We start from the raw sequence: 23762 nt of genomic DNA on the forward strand, positions 1-23762 counted from the left end.
AATATCTTGAAGTACCTGAAAAGGACTAAGGATATGTTTCTTGTTTATGGAGGTGACGAAGAGCTCGTCGTAAAGGGTTACGTCGACGCTAGCTTCGACACAGATCTGGATGACTCGAAGTCACAAACTGGATACGTGTATATTTTGAATGGAGGAGCACTAAGCTGGTGCAGTTGCAAGCAAAGCGTCGTGGCGGGATCTACATGTGAAGCGGAGTACATAGCAGCCTCGGAGGCAGCACAGGAAGCGGTCTGGATGAAGGAGTTCATTACCGACCTAGGGGTGATTCCCAATGCGTCGGGCCCGATGACTCTCTTCTGTGACAACACTGGAGCTATTGCCCTTGCGAAGGAGCCCAGGTTTCACAGGAAGACCAGGCATATCAAGCGTCGCTTCAACTCCATTCGTGAAAGTGTTCAAAATGGAGACATAGATATTTGTAAAGTACATACGGACCTGAATGTAGCAGATCCGTTGACTAAACCTCTCCCTAGGGCAAAACATGATCAACACCAGGACGCAATGGGTGTTCGATTCATCACAATGTAACTAGATTATTGACTCTAGTGCAAGTGGGAGACTGTTGGAAATATGCCCTAGAGGCAATAATAAATGGTTATTATTATATTTCTTTGTTCATGGTAATTGTCTATTATTCATGCTATAATTGTATTGTCCGGAAATCGTAATACATGTGTGAATACATAGACCACAACGTGTCCCTAGTAAGCCTCTAGTTGACTAGCTCGTTGATCAACAGATAGTCATGGTTTCCTGACTATGGACATTGGATGTCATTGATAACGGGATCACATCATTAGGAGAATGATGTGATGGACAAGACCCAATCCTAAGCATAGCATAAAAGATCGTGTAGTTTCTTTTGCTAGAGCTTTTCCAATGTCAAGTATCTTTTCCTTAGACCATGAGATCGTGCAACTCCCGGATACCGTAGGAGTGCTTTGGGTGTGCCAAACGTCACAACGTAACTGGGTGACTATAAAGGTGCACTGCGGGTATCTCCGAAAGTGTCTGTTGGGTTGGCACGGATCGAGACTGGGATTTGTCACTCCGTGTGACGGAGAGGTATCTCTGGGCCCACTCGGTAATGCATCATCATAAAGAGCTCAAAGTGACTAAGGCGTTAGTCACGGGATCATGCATTGCGGTACTAGTAAAGAGACTTGCCGGTAACGAGATTGAACAAGGTATTGGGATACCGACGATCGAATCTCGGGCAAGTAACATACCGATTGACAAAGGGAATTGCATACGGGATTGATTGAATCCTCGACACCGTGGTTCATCCGATGAGATCATCGTGGAACATGTGGGAGCCAACATGGGTATCCAGATCCCGCTGTTGGCTATTGACCGGAGAGGCGTCTCGGTCATGTCTGCATGTCTCCCGAACCCGTAGGGTCTACACACTTAAGGTTCGGTGACGCTAGGGTTGTAGAGATATATGTATGCGGAAACTCGAAAGTTGTTCGGAGTCCCGGATGAGATCTCGGACGTCACGAGAGGTTCCGGAATGGTCCGGAGGTGAAGAATTATATATAGGAAGTCAAGTTTCGGCCACCGGGAAAGTTTCGGGGGTTACCGGTATTGTACCGGGACCACCGGAAGGGTCCCGGGGGTCCACCGGGTGGGGTCACCTATCCCGGAGGGCCCCGTGGGCTGAAAGTGGAAGGGAACCAGCCCTTAGTGGGCTGGGGCGCCCCCCTTGGGCCTTCCCCCATGCGCCTAGGGTTGGGAACCCTAGGGTGGGGGGCTTCCCCCTTGCCTTGGGGGGCAAGGCAACCCCTTCCCCCCTTCTGGCCGCCGCCCCTTGCCCTAGATGGGCTTTGGCCGCCGCCCCTCCCTCCCAGGGGGCCTATATAAAGGGGGGAGGGCAGCAACACACAGCCTTGGGCGCGTCCCTCCTCCCCTGCAACACCTCTCTCTCTCTCTCGCAGAAGCTCGGCAAAGCCCTGCCGGAGACCCGCTACATCCACCACCACGCCGTCGTGCTGTTGGATCTCCATCAACCTCTCCTTCCCCCTTGCTGGATCAAGAAGGAGGAGACGTCGCTGCACCGTACGTGTGTTGAACGCGGAGGTGCCGTCCGTTCGGCACTCGGTCATCGGTGATTTGGATCACGGCGAGTACGACTCCGTCATCCACGTTCATTGGAACGCTTCCGCTCGCGATCTACAAGGGTATGTAGATGCACTCCTTTCCCTCGTTGCTAGTACACTCCATAGATGCATCTTGGTGAGCGTAGGAAAATTTTAAAATTATGCTACGATTCCAAACAGTCCTCCGTGTTCAGCACATGTTCAGCACGATGACGTCCCTCGAGCTCTTGATCCAGTAGAGGTTCGAGGGAGAGTTCCATCAGCACGACGGCGTGGCAACGGTGATGACGAAGTTACCGGTGCAGGGCTTCGCCTAAGCACTACAACGATATGACTGAGGTGTAAAACTGTGGAGGGGTGCACCGCACACGGCTAAGAGATTGTCTGTTGTGCTTTGGGGCCCCCCTGCTCCCGTATATAAAGGAGGGGAGGAGGAGGCCGGCGTCCAAGGAGGGCGCGCCATAGGGAGAGTCCAACTAGGATTGCCAATCCTAGTTGGAGTCCCCTTCCTTTCCAAGAGGGGGAGAGAGGGAAGGAGGAGGAGAGGGAGAAGGAAAGAGGGGGGCGCCGCCCCCTCCCTTGTCCAATTCGGACTTGCCACGGGGGAGGTGGGGGGCGGCACCCCTTGCGGCCCTACTCTCCTTTCCACTAAGGCCATGAAGGCCCAATACTTCCCCGGGGGGTTCCGGTAACCTCCCGGTACTCCGAAAAATACCTGAATCAGTCCGGAAACATTCTGGTGTCCGAATATAACCTTCCAATATATCAATCTTTACCTCTCGACCATTTCGAGACTCCTCATCATGTCCGTGATCTCATACGGGACTCCAAACAATCTTCGGTGATCAAATCACATAACTCATAGTACAAATTGTCATCGAACGTTAAGCGTGCGGACCCTACGGGTTCGAGAACTATGTAGACATGACCGAGACACATCTCTGGTCAATAACCAATAGTGGAACCTGGATGCTCATATTGGCTCCTACATATTCTACGAAGATCTTAATCGGTCAAACCGTATAACAACATACGTTGTTCCCTTTGTCATCGATGTGTAACTTGCCCGAGATTCGATCGTCGGTATCATCATGCCTAGTTCAATATCGTTCCCGGCAAGTCTCTTTACTCGTTCCGTAATGTATCATCCCTCAACTAACTCATTAGTCACATTGCTTGCAAGGCTTATAGTGATGTGCATTACCGAGAGGGCCCAGAGATACCTCCCCGATACATGGAGTGACAAATCCTAATCTTGATCTATGCCAACCCAACAAACACCTTCGTAGACACCTGTAGAGCATTTTTATAATCACCCAGTTACGTTGTGACGTTTGATAGCACACAAGGTGTTCCTCCGGTATTCGGGAGCTGCATAATCTCATAGCCAGAGGAACATGTATAAGTCATGAAGAAAGCAATAGCAATAAAACTAAACGATCATTATGCTAAGCTAACGGATGGGTCTTGTCCATTACATCATTCTCTAATGATGTGATCCCGTTCATCAAATGACAACACATGTCTACGGCTAGGAAACTTAACCATCTTTGATTAACGAGCTAGTCAAGTAGAGGCATACTAGGGACACTCTGTTTGTCTATGTATTCACACATGTAGTAAGTTTTCGGTTAATACAATTCTAGCATGAATAATAATTATTTATCATGATATAAGAAAAAATATAAATAACAACTTTATTATTGCCTCTAAGGCATATTTTCTTCATGACTTCCCCGTGTTCTCTTTCGGTAGTGTAGTCGTGCTCCCGATATCCCAGTATTTGCCGTGTTAGGCCTTGTACAATGGTAGATGCTTAGGGAGGTGCTTAGAAAAATAAACCGGGTTTTTTTGAAGCACCGGTGCCTATTTCTATAGGAGAGACGCTTAGTTAAGCGTCTACCCTGTACAAATAAGCACCGGTGCTTAAGGAAATCCTGGTTTATTTCTCTAAGCACCTCTCCTAAGCACTTCCCATTGTACAAGGCCTTAGAGGGCTATCTCTCCACTTTGTATTATTTGATCGTGTACTTTGTTTGCCGCTTTATAGATAAAGCGGGGTGTGAGTTGTGTTTCGAGTTACTGGATCAATGCAGTGGTTGGTTTCATCACGATTTTCCTCAGTTTTGGCTCCTGCCCTATTGTGAATATGCTTATATACTGACGTGGAAACTAGCTACGGTGTGTGTGTGTGGGGGGGGGGGGGGGGGGGGGTGCTCTAAGAAACTTTGGAGATGTGGCTTATTTTTTGTGCCGATTTGAGTCTGTAATGCCCCTGAACTTCAACTTTGCGGCCATGGAAATGTTACCTGGTCTACTGGTTGGGTGCAAGGCTGAGTGGAATGCGGGGGAGAAGAAAATGAGTTGCTCAAGCCTCCAGGGCCTTTGGAGCGCAAGCCGCGTCATACGTGTGAAATTTCAGTTCCTAGTTAGAGGAAAGCTGCTCGGGAGTAGCTTGCGCATTTGCACCAACAAACTCTTGAACTACCAAATTAAGTTGTCTGAAGTCTGCCACCTATTCTTTCAGGCTTCAGTACCCTCGAAGCTTGTTCAAAAGCTCAAAATAAGCGACCAATTTTGCAGCTTTTCCTTTTGTGTTTTTCTTGATGTTGCCCATGGTTTCTTCTGTTTCGGGAGCTAAGCAATATATTTGGTGATAATTACAACATAAGACCTCAAGGAAGCTACCGAGAACTCAGTGGCAGCAGCCGTCTAACAAATCACAATAGAGTACTTGTCAGTGCAATCTAAGAGGAAATTTTGATTGGAACTATGACAATGAGTTGCATAGACTGCGGATTGTTTATCCAAGACTCCTTAACGATAGAATTAGAAATGTAATTGCACACTTTGAGCATGTCTAAACTGAATCCATGAGTACTGAACCTTCTGGGATCGATGGAACTGTCGGTGAATCTTTTATATTGCTGACGATTATCTTTCATTATATCCGTGCAGACTGTAATGTCGGAACACTATAATGTCCAGGTAAAAAAAAAGTATATTCCTTTGTTTCTAACCAGTATCATCGCCACCACCTTTCTCGGCAAACGCTATCTCAAACAACAATCGCCGCGCCAGTCGCACACAGGCCGGTTGGTCACAGCTTCAATCTGGAAATTAACATCTACCGCACCTGGCTTTGCCTACTCCCGTTTTGTGTTTTATAGCTTTGTAGACAGCATAAATTTCATAGTGAACCCAAAGACCCAAAATTTGAACATTTTTCAGAGAAAAAGTGGAGAAGTCTTCAAACACCCCCACAAGAATTTTTGGTATATTATTACCCCTCCAAGAAAGCTTAGTAGTGAAGTAATCTTTTTTTTGAATCATCAATAACTTTATTCCTCAAACAATTTTTGGAAGATTTTGTTTTATATTATTACCCCTCCAAGAAAGCTTAGTAGTGAAGTAATCTTTTTTTTTTCTGAATCATAAATAACTTTATTCCACAAACAATTTTTGAAAGATTATGTTGTACTTCCTTCGTCCCATAATATAAGAACGTTTTTGACACTAGTCTAAAGTCAAAAACGTTCTTATATTATGGGACGGAGGGAGTATATTATTATCCCTTCAAGAAAGCTTAGTAGTGAAGTAATCTTAGCTGTGAAGAAAACTTGGCTATGTCCTACAGACCTCACAAAGGCTGGGATCCACTCTTAAATAGTCCACAAAGCACACGTTCGTATCCCCCAAATCTTTGCCCTAGCCACCTATACTCCCCCACCCAGCTTTTCAGCTTTCAGGCGGCGCCTTCCAGCGAGATGGATCTGAGATCTGACACAGGTGCTGCCGGGGGAATTGCTCGTTGATGTGCTCCGCCGCGTCGCACCGTGCGGCCTCGCCGCGTGGCGCTGCGCCTGCAAGGCGCTGCTGGGCATCATCGACGCACGCCGCCTGTTGCGCACGGACCTTCTCCCGCACTCTGTCGCCGGCATCTTCATCAACTTCCACAGCGAAGGTTTGCCGGAGTTCTTCGCCCGTCCCTCGACGGGCCCCACCATCTCCGGCAGCTTCGACTACCTGGCCCCTACCGATGGGCGCTCCCAGTATCGCGGTAAAATAGAGGATCACTGCAATGGCCTTGTCTTGCTCGAAGATTATTTGGAGAATCATTATGTGGTTAACCCGGCAACGAGACAGTGGGATTCTTTGCCGCCCCGCCTGTCCATGTCGAGGTCCAAGGAGATGGATGCGGACTTCAGGTACCAAGAGTACCTCGTGTTTGATCCCACGGTATCACCTAACTATCAGGTGTTTGTGATCCCAAATCCTAGGCGCAAAACGAAGCCCGAAGATTTTGGTTACAACAAAAGGTTGGATGAACTAGACCCCGTTATGGAGAAATCTGAATGGCCGCCATCTGTGTGCGCTTTGCACGTTTTCTCCTCGAGGTCGGGCCGTTGGGAGGAGAGGTCTTTTATTCGAGATGGGGAGGCTGCAGGCACCATTGCTGATATGCGGCAGCATTCGGAGTGGTACTATGACAAGCATTATGCTGTCTACTGCCGGGGTGCACTTTATGTGCACTGCAAAACTGATTTCATAATGAGGTACCTATAATCACTTCCACATCATTTTTTTATATCAGTTCATCAATGATTAAAATATTTACCACTTGTATGATTTATTAACAATTTGTTGTGCAGGATCTCTTTGTCAAATGACAAGTACCAAGTAATTAAACCACCGCTACATGGTGAACTGGGCGAGTTCCAAAAGCTCCATCTTGGACGATCAGAAAAAGGGGTTTACCTTGCATCTTGTGAAGCGTCTCTTATTATGGTTTGGGTCCTTGACGAATCGTGTGGCCAAATGAATTGGGTCTTGAAGCATAGCAGTTGCCTTCCACCCATACTGGATTATGATCGTCCTGTTCTTGGCCCATGGGTCTTACAAGATATTAACTATAATGGGTATCTCAAAGAGAGAAAGGAGCTCATTGAAGGTGGCGAAGATACGGAATACATGAAGGAACTAAAAGAAAACAAATTAGAGTTAAACTCCGGCAAGGAAGAGCTAGTGGAAGAAAAGTTTGAATGGGACTCTGAAAATGACAACATACTTCATAAGGAAGATGTGGTTGATGCTCGTGGCAATGGATACTTTGATATCCTTGGATTCCATCCATATAAAGAGATTGCCTTTCTGGGTGTATCAATGTACAGAGGAATTGCCTATCATTTGAAAGATTCGAAGGTTCAGGACCTTGGCTACTTATATCCAACAACTTGTCATTTGGCATTGCCGAACGAGTGTTTCATAACCGAGTCATTCCCATACACACCTTGTTTGACAGGGCACCGGTAAGCAATTAACAAGAATGTACAAGGGCATCTTAGAGACTGGTATGCTGGTTGGAACCCAATTGAACATCACAATAAATGGCCTAATCATGTTTAAGGCCTTGTTCATTTTTATTTAGCACTGGATTTATAATTATCCAATCAAGTGTCCATATTTTCCATATCGGTTCTAAAAACATGTGACGTAACAGTGTATCATGAGAAAAATGGGGAAAATATATCAAATATACTTCATTGCTCTGTTCAACAACGCCAGTGTGTTTCTTTCTTATGTATCATCTATGTCGGAAACCAATATTTCGCTCAGCGGTATTATTTTTCCCTATTAATTTTGTTGTTGTTTTCCCGGTCCAGTTGGTGGCTGGTTTCATCCTTGTCTGTTGTCTGAATTCTTGTCCTGCTTATATTCTGGTACTCTTGGTCTTGTATGCCTAAGCTTCTCCAGGAAAAGGTTTACGGATTGCAGTGGAAATAACATCCACTCTTATTCTTATTATAACCGAGTTGACAATCAGAATAAATGGCCTGCTCATGTTTATGGCCTTGTTCAGTCTTACTAGCATTGAATTATATATACTTATCCATTTGAATCAAGTTACCATGTGCGGTTCTAAAAACATGATACCTCACAATGTATCACTAAAAAAACATAGAGCCATTTATTTGTTCTGTTACGTTACCTCCTTCAATTCTTTGTTTAATAAACTATCAAGCTGCACACATATATATCTTCTTCTGTTTCATCTACATCGGGAGCCAATATTTTGCTCAGCGGTATCTTTCCCCCCCTCTTGGTTTCGTTGTTGTTTTCATGATCCGTTTTATAGTTGGTTTCATCCTGTTTTTTCCTTACTTTCGGTTCCTGCTGTGTCGATATTGTGTTACTTCTTTTGAGCTTAAGCCTGTAGAGAAACATGCTCCGATGGGGGTGGGGAGCTCTAAGAAACAAATTTTCCTATTCTTTTCAGCTTTTCAAATTTTGGCTTATTTTCTGTGATTTGTTGAATCTGCAACGCCACTGAGCTTCAACTTTGCGACGCTGGAAATCCTACCAGCCAGTAGCAAGGCCGAGTGGAACGGGTGGGAACAGGATGTTAGGCTCTCATGCCTCTTGGACCTTTGGAGGGTAAGCGGTGTCATCTTTGCAAATTACAGTTCGCCTTTTGATTACGGCCTATGAGAGAACCCTGGGAAACTGCTCAGGTGCAGCTTGCGAATCTGCACCAAAAACGCTGTAGCTATACCAAATAAAGTTGCGCCGAAGCCTGCTCTCTACTCTTTTTGGCTTCAGCAGCCTCAAATCTGGCTCAAAAGCTCAAAATAGGTGACCCTTTGTGTAGATATTCTCTTCGTGGTTTGTTCATCGCAGCTTGTGCTAGCTTCATTCCAACTAATATTCATGCTTCCAAATAATGGATGCATTTATGTTTTTTATGGTAGAGCACATATTGTTTTGAACATGACAGGAAGTAGAATATAATGGTTATTCGAACACCCTGCTGATGTGTTGAACTTTTTGGTCTGAGCTATATCTATTAACTTGTACTCCCTCTTAGTGGCAAAAAATGCCTTACATTTTGAGACAGAGGGAGTATTTTGTGCTTTTAAGCTTGAAAATGTATACAACAGGTCTTTGCCGGTGCAAAATAAAATAAAATAAAATAAGGTACTTGGGCACTGAGATATATTTTGACTATATATCAGATAAAATTACGTTTTTGAAATAGGTGCTCACTAATGTTATTAGTAAAACTATTAGTAAATGAATAGTTCAATTAATTATGGCATTTGGTACTGTACTCAAGCATTTGTATCAGAACAGTTTGTAACTTGTCACCTAGCTACATGTTTACTACACAGGTCTGTACTTCGATATAGGAGCTGATCATTCTGCAGCATGTTACACAATTGAGTATATATGTTGTAGTGTAGAGACTACTTGGTTCTTTTTTCGGTTTGCTGCCTCTTTTTTTTTTTCTGATTTGTATCCTCGATCAGCATTATGGCGCTTCAGATGAACTCGTGGAGATGGCAGCTGTTTCTGCAGAGCTTTATTTTTTCTTCTAATTGGTACCGATCCCATTAATCTAACCTTTATGACCTTGCTTTTTTTCCCACAGAAATCTAATACAACTTGGCTTGTAAAAAGAAAAATCTTTGACAGATGCAAGACAAATAGATAATCAAGGTGAAGTTAAAACATACTTCTTAAATCTAAAGAGTACTTTTCAAGTGTTGTTTCTGTATGTATGCTCCCAGCTAAGAGAAGAATTTTATTGTCTTGTTACCCAAATTACTTGCTTTTTGCAATGCCAGGTTCAGCAATTTGCAGGCAAACGAACTATGCGTGAAAGGTACTCCCTCCGTCCCAAATAATATAAGAGTAGTACTTGCCAGAATAACTTGATGTCCCCAATGCACTCGCTGAAGCTTTCTAGGAAGTTATCTGACCCATGTTGCATCATCAGATTTTTTATCCTGGTGCAAAATATATAATTTTTTATCCCTGATGTTTTTCATGTAGTTCTTTCATGACTATAGTTCCCCAATGACCTCGCTAAAGCTGCATGAACAACAACACCCCACAATGTTTTTCATGTAAAAGTTTTTTCATCCCCGAAAAACAAAACAGAGGGAACTTCTCCTTTAAATAAAACGGTAAGTAGACACAAGGTTTTAAATCATGCTTCATGGTCTCTCACATGAATAGGAAAAATCTATCATGCTTCATAGACAACCTCGCTTTTCAGTTACACTATATCCCTTTCTTACTGTTACAAATATGAAATATATTAACTGAGATTTATGTTGTAACAAAATTTGATTTTGCATTTATATTATTCCAGTGAACTACGGCAGGCATTGGATCAGTTTGAACCAATCTATTCATTATCAAGAGAAATATAGAAGGATCGGACAGCTACAAAATATAAGACTGTTTAGGACCTGAGTTACACAGAAACTATACAACAAACAAGATCAGTCGGGTAAGTACAACTTAACACCCCCCCCCCCCCCCCCCCCCACACACACACCCCTATGCACATATTTTCAACACTTCGGGACTCCGCTTTCTCTCCAGCAGGTATCGTCGACCGTCCTCTGTTCCTATTCAAGTAGGTGCTAGCTTGGTCCGCCTAAACATGTCTTCACTATGGTAAGTATGTGCTTTGTTTCGAGCCAGACCCTCGTTGAATAGAAAGAGAGCACAGGAGTGGAAGAGTAGAGCAGAATGTGACTATCTCTTCTGTTAGCTTTCTCAAGTTGAAGTAACTTGAGGCAGGTAAGAAACATTAAAGCATTTTTTTTACATTTATTTCATGGGGGGTGCATATAAGTTTTCTGACAATATAACTTTCAGTTCTTAAGCTTGCATTGTCACTAATATGAGCATACTATCTTAATTAAATTACTAATGCATCTGCCTTGATTTTAGGTCCTAAACATTAATATGAAACTAATACTACCATGGAGGCACGGGCAGGAACTAACCGTCGTGTCCTCATGTTGCGCCAGCAACTCGGCAAGCCACATAGCGTCACTTTCCGCCAATTCATTCATCCTCCCATGTATTTACATTCTTGCATTGCAAACTTCATTCGAGATTGCGATGACATATGACAGACCCAGTTAGAGGAAGAAAGGAGGCTAAGGCAGGAATCTGAAGTCGTAAGGGATCACCATGACAAAGAACGGAGTGCACATGAGCAGGAACATGCGCAGATGTTGGAGGAAACATAGAAACAACTACAGGCGCTTAGTGCACAAGTGCTAGCTCTTACTAAGGAGCTGCCTCCTCCACCTCCAACCCCACCTTCACAACAGTAGAGGACATGTCTACGGAGCTCATCTTCTGCACTCATGCCAGTGTTGCGCCGCTTTTGAACTTTGTAATATGACTTGTATAATGTGCTCGACTAGATCATCTTGAAGCTGAGAGTCAAGTGCTCAGCACCATTGTTCTGATAACAATGTGATCTCATTATTGATAACAACCTTGTTACTATAACAATGCTCATGATCATCATCAGTAAATGAGCTAGTTTTAGAGGCATGATTAGGTATCATATTGGCTGTCGTGTTCGTCGCAACATCCGCATGTTGAAGCGTTGCCGATGGCTGTTCTAGCAACGCTCGATGCAAGTTCTAGCACCCTGCACCACCACCCACAGCATTTTGTGCTGTCGGTTGCAACATTCGCGGTCAACGCTCATGTCGGTCGCAACACGCCCTACACTGGTGGTTCCAACGTCCCACGCTACCGGTCACAACTTCGGCTCCTGCCGGCCGTAGCACACCCGGCTGCTAGTTCCAACATCCTAAGGCCTCTGCTGGTTCCGGCATTCCTACTGTTGGTTCCTGCACTGTCGCATCCCTCCGTCGCCGTGGACGCATCTCGTAGGTGCCACGGTTGCAACTTTCCACTAGCTGGTTGCATCCCTACCGTTGGTTCCGGCATCCTGCGCCACCGGTCACAGCTTCGGCTCCTGCTGGTTGTAGTACACCCGACTGCTAGTTCCGACATCCCAGCACTGCTCGTCGGGTAGTCTGAGGATGCACCTCTGCTGGTTCCAGCACCATTGCATCCCTCGGTCGCCGTCGTCAGATCTCATAGCTGGTGCCACAGTTGTGTAGCTTTCTTCCAGCAGGCCGCAGCTCCGCAGATGGGCGGTTGCAGCTTCTCCGTCGAGGCTCGTGATGTTGTCACAACGCCCATGTGCTTCGGTCATAAAGAGGTTGTAGGGGGGTGGCGAGGTGGGGGAGGCCACTGGCGTGCCTGATGGCGAGAGGCGGGGCACCCCCTTCGCCCATGCAGCGACATCGCCTCCATCTTCCTCCTCCCTACGTCGTCGGCTCTTCTATCCTTCAGTGGACAATGCGCGCGTGGAGCAGCATGGTCGCTCTGTCACAAGTTGGAGGCAAAACTGTAGCAGCATTACGATTAGCGTAGTCCAGACGCGCGGCGGCCTTTGTGGTGGCAAGAGAGAGCAGAGGGGAGGCGTGCTAGGACGGCCATCCGTGATGATCCCCACACAAAGATGCAGGGGAAAAGTGAGATGGGAACGAGAGGACCGGGTTTCTCGGTCGACGACAAGGAAAGGGAAAAAGGGAAACGGCGGCATGTGTCCACAACGGTGGCATGTCTCCACTTCCAAAACCGCCCAGGTCTTCGCAGGCGGCGCCTTCCAGCGACATGGATCTGACACAGGTGCTGCCGGAGGAAATACTCGCCGACGTGCTCCGCCGCGTCGCGCCCACCTTCTCCGGCAGGTTCGACTACGTGCCCCATGCCGGTGGTACCGATTGGCGCAAAATCAAGGACCACTGCAATGGCCTCGTGTTGCTGGGTAATAATTGGGATTGGGAGGATTGTTACGTGGTTAACCCGGCCACGCGGCAATGGGATTCTCTACCACCGCGTTCGTCTGTGTTGGAGGAGATACATGATGACCTCAGATGCGAATATCGCCTCGTGTTTGATCCCATGGTGTCGCCTAACTACGAGGTGTTTGTCATCCTAATTCCTCGCTACAGCGGCGAACCAGAGGATGAAGCAGCAGACCCTGTTATATTGGAGGAACCTGTATCCTACAGCCGGTCAATGGTTTTTGCAAAAAAATTACGCAAGACGTGGTGCTTTCTGCAGCGAATCTGTATCCTAGTGTTTTTCGCAAACCTAGCCCTCAAAGTGGTGGTTTTATGCAATTTACTCGCGAACCAGAGGATGAAGCAGCAGACCCTGTTATATTGGAGGAACCTGAATCTGAATGGCCACCATCATTGTGCGCTTTGCATGTTTTCTCCTCAAAGTCGGGCGGTTGGAAGGAGAGGTCTTTTTTTCAAGAAGGGGAGGCTGCTGCCACAGTTTCTGGAATGCGGGGGCATTTCGACTGGTCTGACGACAGACGCCATGCCGTCTACTGCCAGGGCGCACTTTACTTGCACTGCAAAACTGATTTCGTAATGAGGTACCTAATTGCTCTTTAATTAGAAATCAGTTTTTTTATCAGTTCCTTATTGATTAATTTTCTTCCACGTCCATATGTTTTCTTAGCATGTTTATTAATGACATGTTTTGCAGGATCTGTTTGTCAAATGATAAGTACCAAGTAATTAAACCACCCATGCATCATGAACCGGGCGAGTACCGAAATTTTCATCTTGGACGATCAGAAAAAGGGGTGTACCTTGCAACTACTACTTTTGGAACGTCTCGTCTTATGGTTTGGGTCCTTGAGGAATCATGTGGCCACACGAATTGGGTCTTGAAGCATAACAATTGCGTTACACCTATACAGGATGATCTTCGTCCTGTTCTTGGGCCATGGGTCTTACAAGATATCAACTTCGGTGAGTATCTCAAAGAATGCAAGGAACGTAATCAACACGACGAAAACTTGGAATGGCTAATGGAAATGAAACTAGAGTTGAACTCCGGCAAGAAAGAGCTAGTGGAAGAAAAGTTTGAATGGGACTCTGAAAATGACAACATTCTTCACAAGGAAGATATGGGTGACGGTCGTGTATCTGGATACCTTGATATCCTTGGATTTCATCCATATAAAGAGGTTGTCTTTCTAGATGTATCAAAGTGCAGAGGGTTGGCCTATCATTTGAAAGATTCAAAAGTTCAGGACCTTGGCTACATATACCCAACAACTTGTCATCTAGCATTGGGGGCTGCGCGTTTTATAACTGATTCATTCCCATACACACCTTGTTGGACAGGACTGCAGAAAGCCACAAGAAAGTAGAAGGCCATCTTGGAGTCTTGTACGATGGTTGGGACCCAATTGACTGTGGGAATAAATGGTCTACTCATGTTTATGGCCTGGTTCAGTCTTATTAGCAACATTGAAATTATACTTATCCTTTTAAAGAAAGTTTCCATGTTTCAATTGTGGTTGTAAGAACATGGAACCTCAGGCTGTATCATTAAAAAAACATATAGAGTTGTTTACTTGTTCTGTTACGTTATCCATTTCGTTGTTTATTAAACTATGGAACAACGCCTATGTATTTCTTACTCTGTTTCATCTACATTGGGAACCAATATCTCACTCCGCGGTATCTTTCCCCCCTCTTGGTTCCATTGCTGTTTCCCCAATCAATTTGTTCGTTGGTTTCCAGATCCGTAGATCACCTAGCGACGACTACAAGCACCGAAGCGAGATGTAATTTTTATTTCTGGTGTTCGTTGTATTGCCATGATTGAAGATGAATAGATTGGAAGTTTTTCCGCCAAAAAAAAATCTGGTTGTTGGTTTCATCCTGATTTTTCCTTACTTTGGGGTCCTGCTCTGCCTATACTGTGTTACTTCTTTTGAGCTGAAGCTTCCCAAGAAATATGCTCATAGTTTGCAGTGCGAATAAGCTCCGGTGGGGATGATGGCAGCTCTAAGAAACTGTTTTTCCTATTAATTTCTGGTTATGTAATTTTGTCTTATTTTCTGTGCTAGTTGAGTCCGTAATGCCCCTGAGCTTTGCCGTGGTGGAAATGCTCTGAGCGAGGCTGACTGGAAAGGGAGGGAAGAGAAATGTGAGGCACTTGGGCCATGGAGGGTAAGAAGTATAATTTGTCTGAAATTACCGTTCCTAGTCAGACAGCATTTCTATCAGCCTCTCCGAGAAGTTCGGGAAACTGGTCGGGAGTAGCTTGCGACTTTGAGCATGTAGAAACTCTTGAGCTAACAAATTAAGTTGGCCTGAAGCCTGCCCTCTGTTTTTCATTATATTCTTTATTTTTTCTCTAAATTAGTGAAACCTGTTAATCATACACATTTTGTTAGTCATACACATTTTGCGACCACCTCAATAGTTTGTGGAGTGTTTTCGTACTGTACATGTACAAATGTATCGTTAAGAATCATGGTAGCAAATAAATTAATTGATGATGGCATTATATTATTATTCACTGTTGGGAAATGCTAGCTAATTGTGCTGCCACTACACATTATTGATTTACTTAGTTGTTACTTACATATTTTTTGCGGGGACTTAGTTGTTACTTACTGCTACTGAAAAGGGTAGATATTTGTTTAATTTTTCCCATTTCTATGATGGTTTGCCAAGTTACTGTGGAAAACTATTAGTAAATGAGCAGTTCGATTAATTATGGCATTTGGTACTCTCAAGCATTTGTATCAGAGCAGTTTGTATATTGTCACCTACTTACATGTTAACTACACAGGTCTGCACTTTGATATAGGAGCAGAATATTATGCAGCTTGTTACAGTTACACAATTGAGTTTGTTATAGTGTAGATGTTGGGAATCGTAGCATAATTTTGAAATTTTCCTACGCTCACCAAGATGCATCTATGGAGTATACTAGCAACGAGGGGAAGGGAGTGCATCTACATACCCTTGTAGATCGCGAGCGGAAGCGTTCCAATGAACGTGGATGACGGAGTCGTACTCGCCGTGATCCAAATCACCGATGACCGAGTGCCGAACGGACGGCACCTCCGCGTTCAACACACGTACGGTGCAGCGACGTCTCCTCCTTCTTGATCCAGCAAGGGGGAAGGAGAGGTTGATGGAGATCCAGCAGCACGACGGCGTGGTGGTGGATGTAGCGGGTCTCGTGCAGGGCTTCGCCGAGCTTCTACGAGAGAGAGAGAGAGGTGTTGCAGGGGAGGAGGGAGGCGCCCAAGGCTGTTTTGTGCTGCCCTCCCTCCCCCCCCCCTTTATATAGGCCCCCTGGGGGGGCGCCGGCCCTGGAGATCAGATCCAAGGGGGGGCGGCGGCCAAGTGGGGGGAAGGGGTGCCTTGCCCCCCAAGGCAAGGGGGAACTCCCCCCCCCCCCCAGGGTTCCCAACCCTAGGCGCATGGGGGGAGGCCCAAGGGGGGCGCCCCAGCCCACTAGGGGCTGGTTCCCTTCCACTTTCAGCCCACGGGGCCCTCCGGGACAGGTGGCCCCACCCGGTGGACCCCCGGGACCCTTCCGGTGGTCCCGGTACAATACCGATAACCCCCGAAACTTTCCCGGTGGCCGAAACTGGACTTCCTATATATAATTCTTCACCTCCGGACCATTCTGGAACCTCTCGTGACGTCCGGGATCTCATCCGGGACTCCGAAAAACTTTCGGGTTTCCGCATACATATATCTCTACAACCCTAGCGTCACCGGACCTTAAGTGTGTAGACCCTACGGGTTCGGGAGACATGCAGACATGACCGAGACGCCTCTCCGGTCAATAACCAACAGCGGGATCTGGATACCCATGTTGGCTCCCACATGTTCCACGATGATCTCATCGGATGAACCACGGTGTCGAGGATTCAATCAATCCCGTATACAATTCCCTTTGTCAATAGGTATGTTACTTGCCCGAGATTCGATCGTCGGTATTCCAATACCTTGTTCAATCTCGTTACCGGCAAGTCTCTTTACTCGTACCGCAATGCATGATCCCGTGACTAACGCCTTAGTCACATTGAGCTCATTATGATGATGCATTACCGAGTGGGCCCAGAGATACCTCTCCGTCATACGGAGTGACAAATCTCAGTCTCGATCCGTGCCAACCCAACAGACACTTTCGGAGATACCCGTAGTGCACCTTTATAGTCACCCAGTTACGTTGTGACGTTTGGCACACCCAAAGCACTCCTACGGTATCCGGGAGTTGCACGATCTCATGGTCTAAGGAAAAGATACTTGACATTGGAAAAGCTCTAGCAAACGAAACTACACGATCTTTTATGCTATGCTTAGGATTGGGTCTTGTCCATCACATCATTCTCCTAATGATGTGATCCCGTTATCAATGACATCCAATGTCCATAGTCAGGAAACCGTGACTATCTGTTGATCAACGAGCTAGTCAACTAGAGGCTTACTAGGGACAGGTTGTGGTCTATGTATTCACACATGTATCACGATTTCCGGACAATACAATTATAGCATGAATAATAGACAATTCCCATGAACAAAGAAATATAATAATAATCATTTATTATTGCCTCTAGGGCATATTTCCAACAGTCTCCCACTTGCACTAGAGTCAATAATCTAGTTACATTGTGATGAATCGAACACCCATTGCGTCCTGGTGTTGATCATGTTTTGCCCTAGGGAGAGGTTTAGTCAACGGATCTGCTACATTCAGGTCCGTGTGTACTTTACAAATATCTATGTCTCCATTTTGAACACTTTCACGAATGGAGTTGAAGCGACGCTTGATATGCCTGGTCTTCCTGTGAAACCTGGGCTCCTTCGCAAGGGCAATAGCTCCAGTGTTGTCACAGAAGAGAGTCATTGGGCCCGACGCATTGGGAATCACCCCTAGGTCGGTAATGAACTCCTTCATCCAGACTGCTTCCTGTGCTGCCTCTGAGGCTGCCATGTACTCCGCTTCACATGTAGATCCCGCCACGACGCTTTGCTTGCAACTGCACCAGCTTACTGCTCCTCTATTCAAAATATACACGTATCCGGTCTGTGACTTCGAGTCATCCAGATCTGTGTCGAAGCTAGCGTCGACGTAACCCTTTACGACGAGCTCTTCGTCACCTCCATAAACGAGAAACATATCCTTAGTCCTCTTCAGGTACTTCAGGATATTCTTGACCGCTGTCCAGTGTTCCTTTCCGGGATTACTTTGGTACCTTCCTACCAAACTTACGGCAAGGTTTATATCAGGTCTGGTACACAGCATGGCATACATAATAGACCCTATGGCCGAGGCATAGGGGATGACACTCATCTGTTCTATATCTTCTGCCATGGTCGGGCATTGAGCCGTGCTCAATTGCACACCTTGCAATACAGGCAAGAACCCCTTCTTGGACTGATCCATACTGAACTTCTTCAATATCTTGTCAAGGTATGTACTTTGTGAAAGACCAATGAGGCGTCTTGATCTATCTCTATAGATCTTGATGCCTAATATATAAGCAGCTTCTCCAAGGTCCTTCATTGAAAAACACTTATTCAAATAGGCCTTTATACTTTCCAAGAATTCTATATCATTTCCCATCAATAATATGTCATCCACATATAATATGAGAAATGCTACAGAGCTCCCACTCACTTTCTTGTAAACACAGGCTTCTCCATAAGTCTGTGTAAACCCAAACGCTTTGATCATCTCATCAAAGCGAATGTTCCAACTCCGAGATGCTTGCACCAGCCCATAGATTGAGCGCTGGAGCTTGCACACTTTGTTAGCATTCTTAGGATCGACAAAACCTTCCGGCTGCATCATATACAACTCTTCCTTAAGGAAGCCCTTAAGGAATGCCGTTTTGACGTCCATCTGCCATATCTCATAATCATAGTATGCGGCAATTGCTAACATGATTCGGACGGACTTCAGCTTCGCTACGGGTGAGAAAGTCTCATCGTAGTCAACCCCTTGAACTTGTCGATAACCCTTAGCGACAAGTCGAGCTTTGTAGATGGTCACATTACCATCTGCGTCCGTCTTCTTCTTAAAGATCCATTTGTTTTCTATGGCTCGCCTTTCATCGGGCAAGTCAGTCAAAGTCCATACTTTGTTTTCATACATGGATTCTATCTCGGATTTCATGGCTTCTAGCCATTTGTCGGAATCCGGGCCCGCCATCGCTTCTTCATAGTTCGAAGGTTCACCGTTGTCTAACAACATGATTTCCAGGACAGGGTTGCCGTACCACTCTGGTGCGGAACGTGTCCTTGTGGACCTACGAAGTTCAGTAACTTGATCTGAAGTTTCATGATCATCATCATTAACTTCCTCCCCAGTCGGTGTAGGCACCACAGGAACATTTTCCCGCGCTGCGCTACTTTCCGGTTCGGAAGGGGTGACTATCACCTCATCAAGTTCCACTTTCCTCCCACTCAATTCTTTCGAGAGAAACTCCTTCTCTAGAAAGGACCCGTTCTTGGCAACGAAGATCTTGCCTTCGGATCTGAGGTAGAAGGTATACCCAATAGTTTCCTTAGGGTATCCTATGAAGACGCATTTTTCCGATTTGGGTTCGAGCTTTTCAGGTTGAAGTTTCTGGACATAAGCATCGCATCCCCAAACTTTTAGAAATGACAGCTTAGGTTTCTTCCCAAACCATAATTCATACGGTGTCGTCTCAACGGATTTAGACGGTGCCCTATTTAAAGTGAATGCGGCAGTCTCTAAAGCATAACCCCAAAATGAGAGCGGTAAATCGGTAAGAGACATCATAGATCGCACCATATCCAATAGAGAGCGATTACGACGTTCGGACACACCATTTCTCTGAGGTGTTCCAGGCGGCGTAAGTTGTGAAACTATTCCACATTTCCTTAAGTGTGTACCAAATTCGTGACTTAAATATTATCCACCACGATCTGATCGTAAGAATTTTATTTTCCTGTCACGTTGATTCTCGACTTCATTCTGAAATTCCTTGAACTTTTCAAAGGTTTCAGACTTGTGTTTCATTAGGTAGACATACCCATATCTACTTAAATCATCAGTGAGAGTGAGAACATAACGATATCCTCCGCGAGCCTCAACACTCATTGGACCACACACATCGGTATGTATGATTTCCAATAAGTTGGTTGCTCGCTCCATTGTTCCGGAGAACGGAGTCTTGGTCATCTTACCCATGAGGCATGGTTCACACGTGTCAAATGATTCGTAATCAAGAGACTCCAAAAGTCCATCTGCATGGAGCTTCTTCATGCGCTTGACACCAATGTGACCAAGGCGGCAGTGCCACAAGTATGTGGGACTATCGTCATCAACTTTACATCTTTTGGTATTCACACTATGAACATGTGTAACATCACGTTCGAGATTCATCAAAAATAAACCATTGACCAGAGGGGCATGACCATAAAACATATCTCCCAAATAAATAGAACAACCATTATTCTCGGATTTAAATGAGTAGCCATCTCGAATTAAACGAGATCCAGATACAATGTTCATGCTCAAAGCTGGCACTAAATAACAATTATTGAGGTTTAAAACTAATCCCGTAGGGAGATGCAGAGGTAGCGTGCCGATGGCGATCACATCGACCTTGGAACCATTCCCGACGCGCATCGTCACCTCGTCCTTCGCCAGTCTCCGTTTATTCCGTAGTTCCTGTTTTGAGTTACAAATATGAGCAACCGCACCGGTATCAAATACCCAGGAGCTACTACGAGTACTGGTAAGGTACACATCAATTACTAGTATATCACATATACCTTGGGTGTTGCCGGCCTTCTTCTTGTCCGCTAAGTATTTGGGGCAGTTCCGCTTCCAGTGACCACTTCCCTTGCAATAAAAGCACTCAGTCTCGGGCTTGGGTCCATTCTTTGACTTCTTCCCGGTAACTGGCTTACCGGGCGCGGCAACTCCCTTGCCGTCCTTCTTGAAGTTCTTCTTACCCTTGCCCTTCTTGAACTTAGTGGTTTTATTCACCATCAACACTTGATGTTCTTTTCTGATCTCTACCTCAGCTGATTTCAGCATTGAATATACCTCGGGAATGGTCTTTTCCATCCCCTGCATATTGTAGTTCATCACAAAGCTCTTGTAGCTTGGTGGAAGCGACTGGAGGATTCTGTCAATGACCGCGTCATCCGGGAGATTAACTCCCAGCTGAGACAAGCGGTTGTGCAACCCAGACATTCTGAGTATGTGCTCACTAACAGAACTGTTCTCCTCCATTTTACAGCTGAAGAACTTGTCGGAGACATCATATCTCTCGACCCGGGCATGAGCTTGAAAAACCAGTTTCAGCTCCTCGAACATCTCATATGCTCCATGTTTCTCAAAACGCTTTTGGAGACCCGGTTCTAAGCTGTAAAGCATGCCGCACTGAACGAGGGAGTAATCATCAGCACGCTGCTGCCAAGCGTTCATAACGTCTTGGTTCTCAGGGATTGGTGCTTCACCTAGCGGTGCTTCTAAGACATAATCTTTCTTGGCTGCTATGAGGATGATCCTCAGGTTCCGGACCCAGTCCGTATAGTTGCTGACATCATCTTTCCGCTTGGTTTTCTCTAGGAACGCGTTGAAATTGAGGACAACGTGGGCCATTTGATCTACAATACATAGTGTAAAGATTTAGACTAAGTTCATGATAATTAAGTTCATATAATCAAATTATTTAATGAACTCCCACTCAGATAGACATCCCTCTAGTCATCTAAGTGAAACATGATCCGAATTCGACTAGGCCGTGTCCGATCATCACGTGAGACGGACTAATCAAGATCGGTGAACATCTCCATGTTGATCGTATCTTCTATACGACTCATGCTCGACCTTTCGGTCCTCCATGTTCCGAGGCCATGTCTGTACATGCTAGGCTCGTCAAGTGAACCTAAGTGTATTGCGTGTGTTCCGAGGCCATGTCTGTACATGCTAGGCTCGTCAACACTCGTTGTATTCGAACGTTAGAATCTATCACACCCGATCATCACGTGGTACTTCGAAACAACGAACCTTCGCAACGGTGCACAGTTAGGGTGAACACTTTCTTGAAATTATTATAAGGGATCATCCTACTTGCTACCGTCGTTCTAAGCAAATAAGATGCAAAAACATGATAAACATCACATGCAATCAAATAGTGACATGATATGGCCAATATCATCATGCTCCTTTGATCTCCATCTTCGGGGCACCATGATCATCTTTGTCACCGGCATGACACCATGATCTCCATCATCATGATCTCCATCATTGTGTCTTCATGAAGTCGTCACGCCAACGATTACTTCTACTTCTATGGCTAACGCGTTTAGCAATAAAGTAAAGTAATTTACATGGCGTTTATTTAATGACACGCAGGTCATACAAAATAATAAAGACAACTCCTATGGCTCCTGCCGGTTGTCATACTCATCGACATGCAAGTCGTGATTCCTATTACAAGAATATGATCAATCTCATACATCACATATATCATTCATCACATCTTCTGGCCATATCACATCACATAGCACTTGCTGCAAAAACAAGTTAGACGTCCTCTAATTGTTGTTGCAAGTTTTTACGTGGTTTGTAGGTTTCTAGCAAGAACGTTTCTTACCTACGTATGACCACAACGTGATTTGCCAATTTCTATTTACCCTTCATAAGGACCCTTTTCATCGAATCCGTTCCGACTAAAGTAGGAGAGACAGACACCCGCTAGCCACCTTATGCAACTTGTGCATGTCAGTCGGTGGAACCAGTCTCACGTAAGCGTACGTGTAAGGTCGGTCCGGGCCGCTTCATCCTACAATGCCGCTGAAACAAGAAACGACTAGTAGCGGCAAGAAGAATTGGCAAACTCAACGCCCACAACTGCTTTGTGTTCTACTCGTGCATAGTAACTACGCATAGGCCTGGCTCATGATGCCACTGTTGGGAATCGTAGCATAATTTTGAAATTTTCCTACGCTCACCAAGATGCATCTATGGAATATACTAGCAACGAGGGGAAGGGAGTGCATCTACATACCCTTGTAGATCGCGAGCGGAAGCGTTCCAATGAACGTGGATGACGGAGTCGTACTCGTCGTGATCCAAATCACCGATGACCGAGTGCCGAACGGACGGCACCTCCGCGTTCAACACACGTACGGTGCAGCGACGTCTCCTCCTTCTTGATCCAGCAAGGGGGAAGGAGAGGTTGATGGAGATCCAGCAGCACGACGGCGTGGTGGTGGATGTAGCGGGTCTCGTGCAGGGCTTCGCCGAGCTTCTACGAGAGAGAGAGAGGTGTTGCAGGGGAGGAGGGAGGCGCCCAAGGCTGTTTTGTGCTGCCCTCCCTCCCCCCCCCCTTTATATTGTTGGGAATCGTAGCATAATTTAAAATTTTCCTACGCTCACCAAGATGCATCTATGGAGTCTACTAGCAACGAGGGGAAAGGAGTGGATCTACATACCCTTGTAGATCGCGAGCGGAAGCGTTCCAATGAACGTGGATGACGGAGTCGTACTCGCCGTGATCCAAATCACCGATGACCGAGTGCCGAACGGACGGCACCTCCGCGTTCAACACACGTACGGTGCAGCGACGTCTCCTCCTTTCTTGATCCAGCAAGGGGGGAGGAGAGGTTGATGGAGATCCAACAGCACGACGGTGTGGTGGTGGATGTAGCGGCTCTCCGGCAGGGCTTCACCGAGCTTCTGCGCGAGAGAGAGAGGTGTTGCAGGGGAGGAGGGAGGCGCCAAAGGCTGTAGTGTGCTGCCCTCCCTCCCCCCCCCTTTATATAGGCCCCCAAGGGGGGTGCGCAGCCCTTGGAGATGGGATCTCCAAGGGGGGGGGCGGCGGCCAAGGGGGGAAGGGGTTGCCTTGCCCCCCAAGGCAAGGGGAAACTCCCCCCCCCCTAGGGTTCCCAACCCTAGGCGCATGGGGGGGAGGCCCAAAGTGGC

At 46.0% G+C, this 23762-nt stretch overlaps 2 protein-coding genes across 2 annotated transcripts; both read left to right on the forward strand.

Moving 5' to 3' along the window:
- Positions 1 to 5813: 5813 nt before the first annotated feature.
- Positions 5814 to 7679, forward strand: LOC109782883 (uncharacterized). Its single transcript, XM_073507799.1, has 2 exons — positions 5814 to 6676; positions 6773 to 7679. Exons 1-2 carry the CDS (start codon positions 6294 to 6296, stop codon positions 7431 to 7433), a joined length of 1044 nt encoding a protein of 347 aa, XP_073363900.1. The 5' UTR covers positions 5814 to 6293; the 3' UTR covers positions 7434 to 7679.
- A 4944-nt stretch (positions 7680 to 12623) lies between these two features.
- Positions 12624 to 14184, forward strand: LOC141040694 (uncharacterized). Its single transcript, XM_073506811.1, has 3 exons — positions 12624 to 12849; positions 13008 to 13398; positions 13512 to 14184. The coding sequence occupies exons 1-3, from the start codon at positions 12624 to 12626 to the stop codon at positions 14182 to 14184; spliced, it is 1290 nt and encodes a 429-aa protein (XP_073362912.1).
- Positions 14185 to 23762: the final 9578 nt, after the last annotated feature.

Source organism: Aegilops tauschii, chromosome 2 (genome assembly GCF_002575655.3).
Source record: "Aegilops tauschii subsp. strangulata cultivar AL8/78 chromosome 2, Aet v6.0, whole genome shotgun sequence".
NCBI classification, from domain to species: domain Eukaryota; kingdom Viridiplantae; phylum Streptophyta; class Magnoliopsida; order Poales; family Poaceae; genus Aegilops; species Aegilops tauschii.

Bases quoted from the DNA above. Each gene is read 5' to 3' on its own strand.
- LOC109782883 (XM_073507799.1), top strand. From the start codon at position 6,294: ATGTCGAGGTCCAAGGAGATGGATGCGGACTTCAGGTACCAAGAGTAC. The intron at 6,677-6,772 runs GTACCTATAATC...TTTGTTGTGCAG, and splicing joins AAAACTGATTTCATAATGAG to GATCTCTTTGTCAAATGACA.
- LOC141040694 (XM_073506811.1), top strand. From the start codon at position 12,624: ATGGATCTGACACAGGTGCTGCCGGAGGAAATACTCGCCGACGTGCTC. The intron at 12,850-13,007 runs GTTCGTCTGTGT...GTTATATTGGAG, and splicing joins ATGGGATTCTCTACCACCGC to GAACCTGTATCCTACAGCCG. The intron at 13,399-13,511 runs GTACCTAATTGC...CATGTTTTGCAG, and splicing joins AAAACTGATTTCGTAATGAG to GATCTGTTTGTCAAATGATA.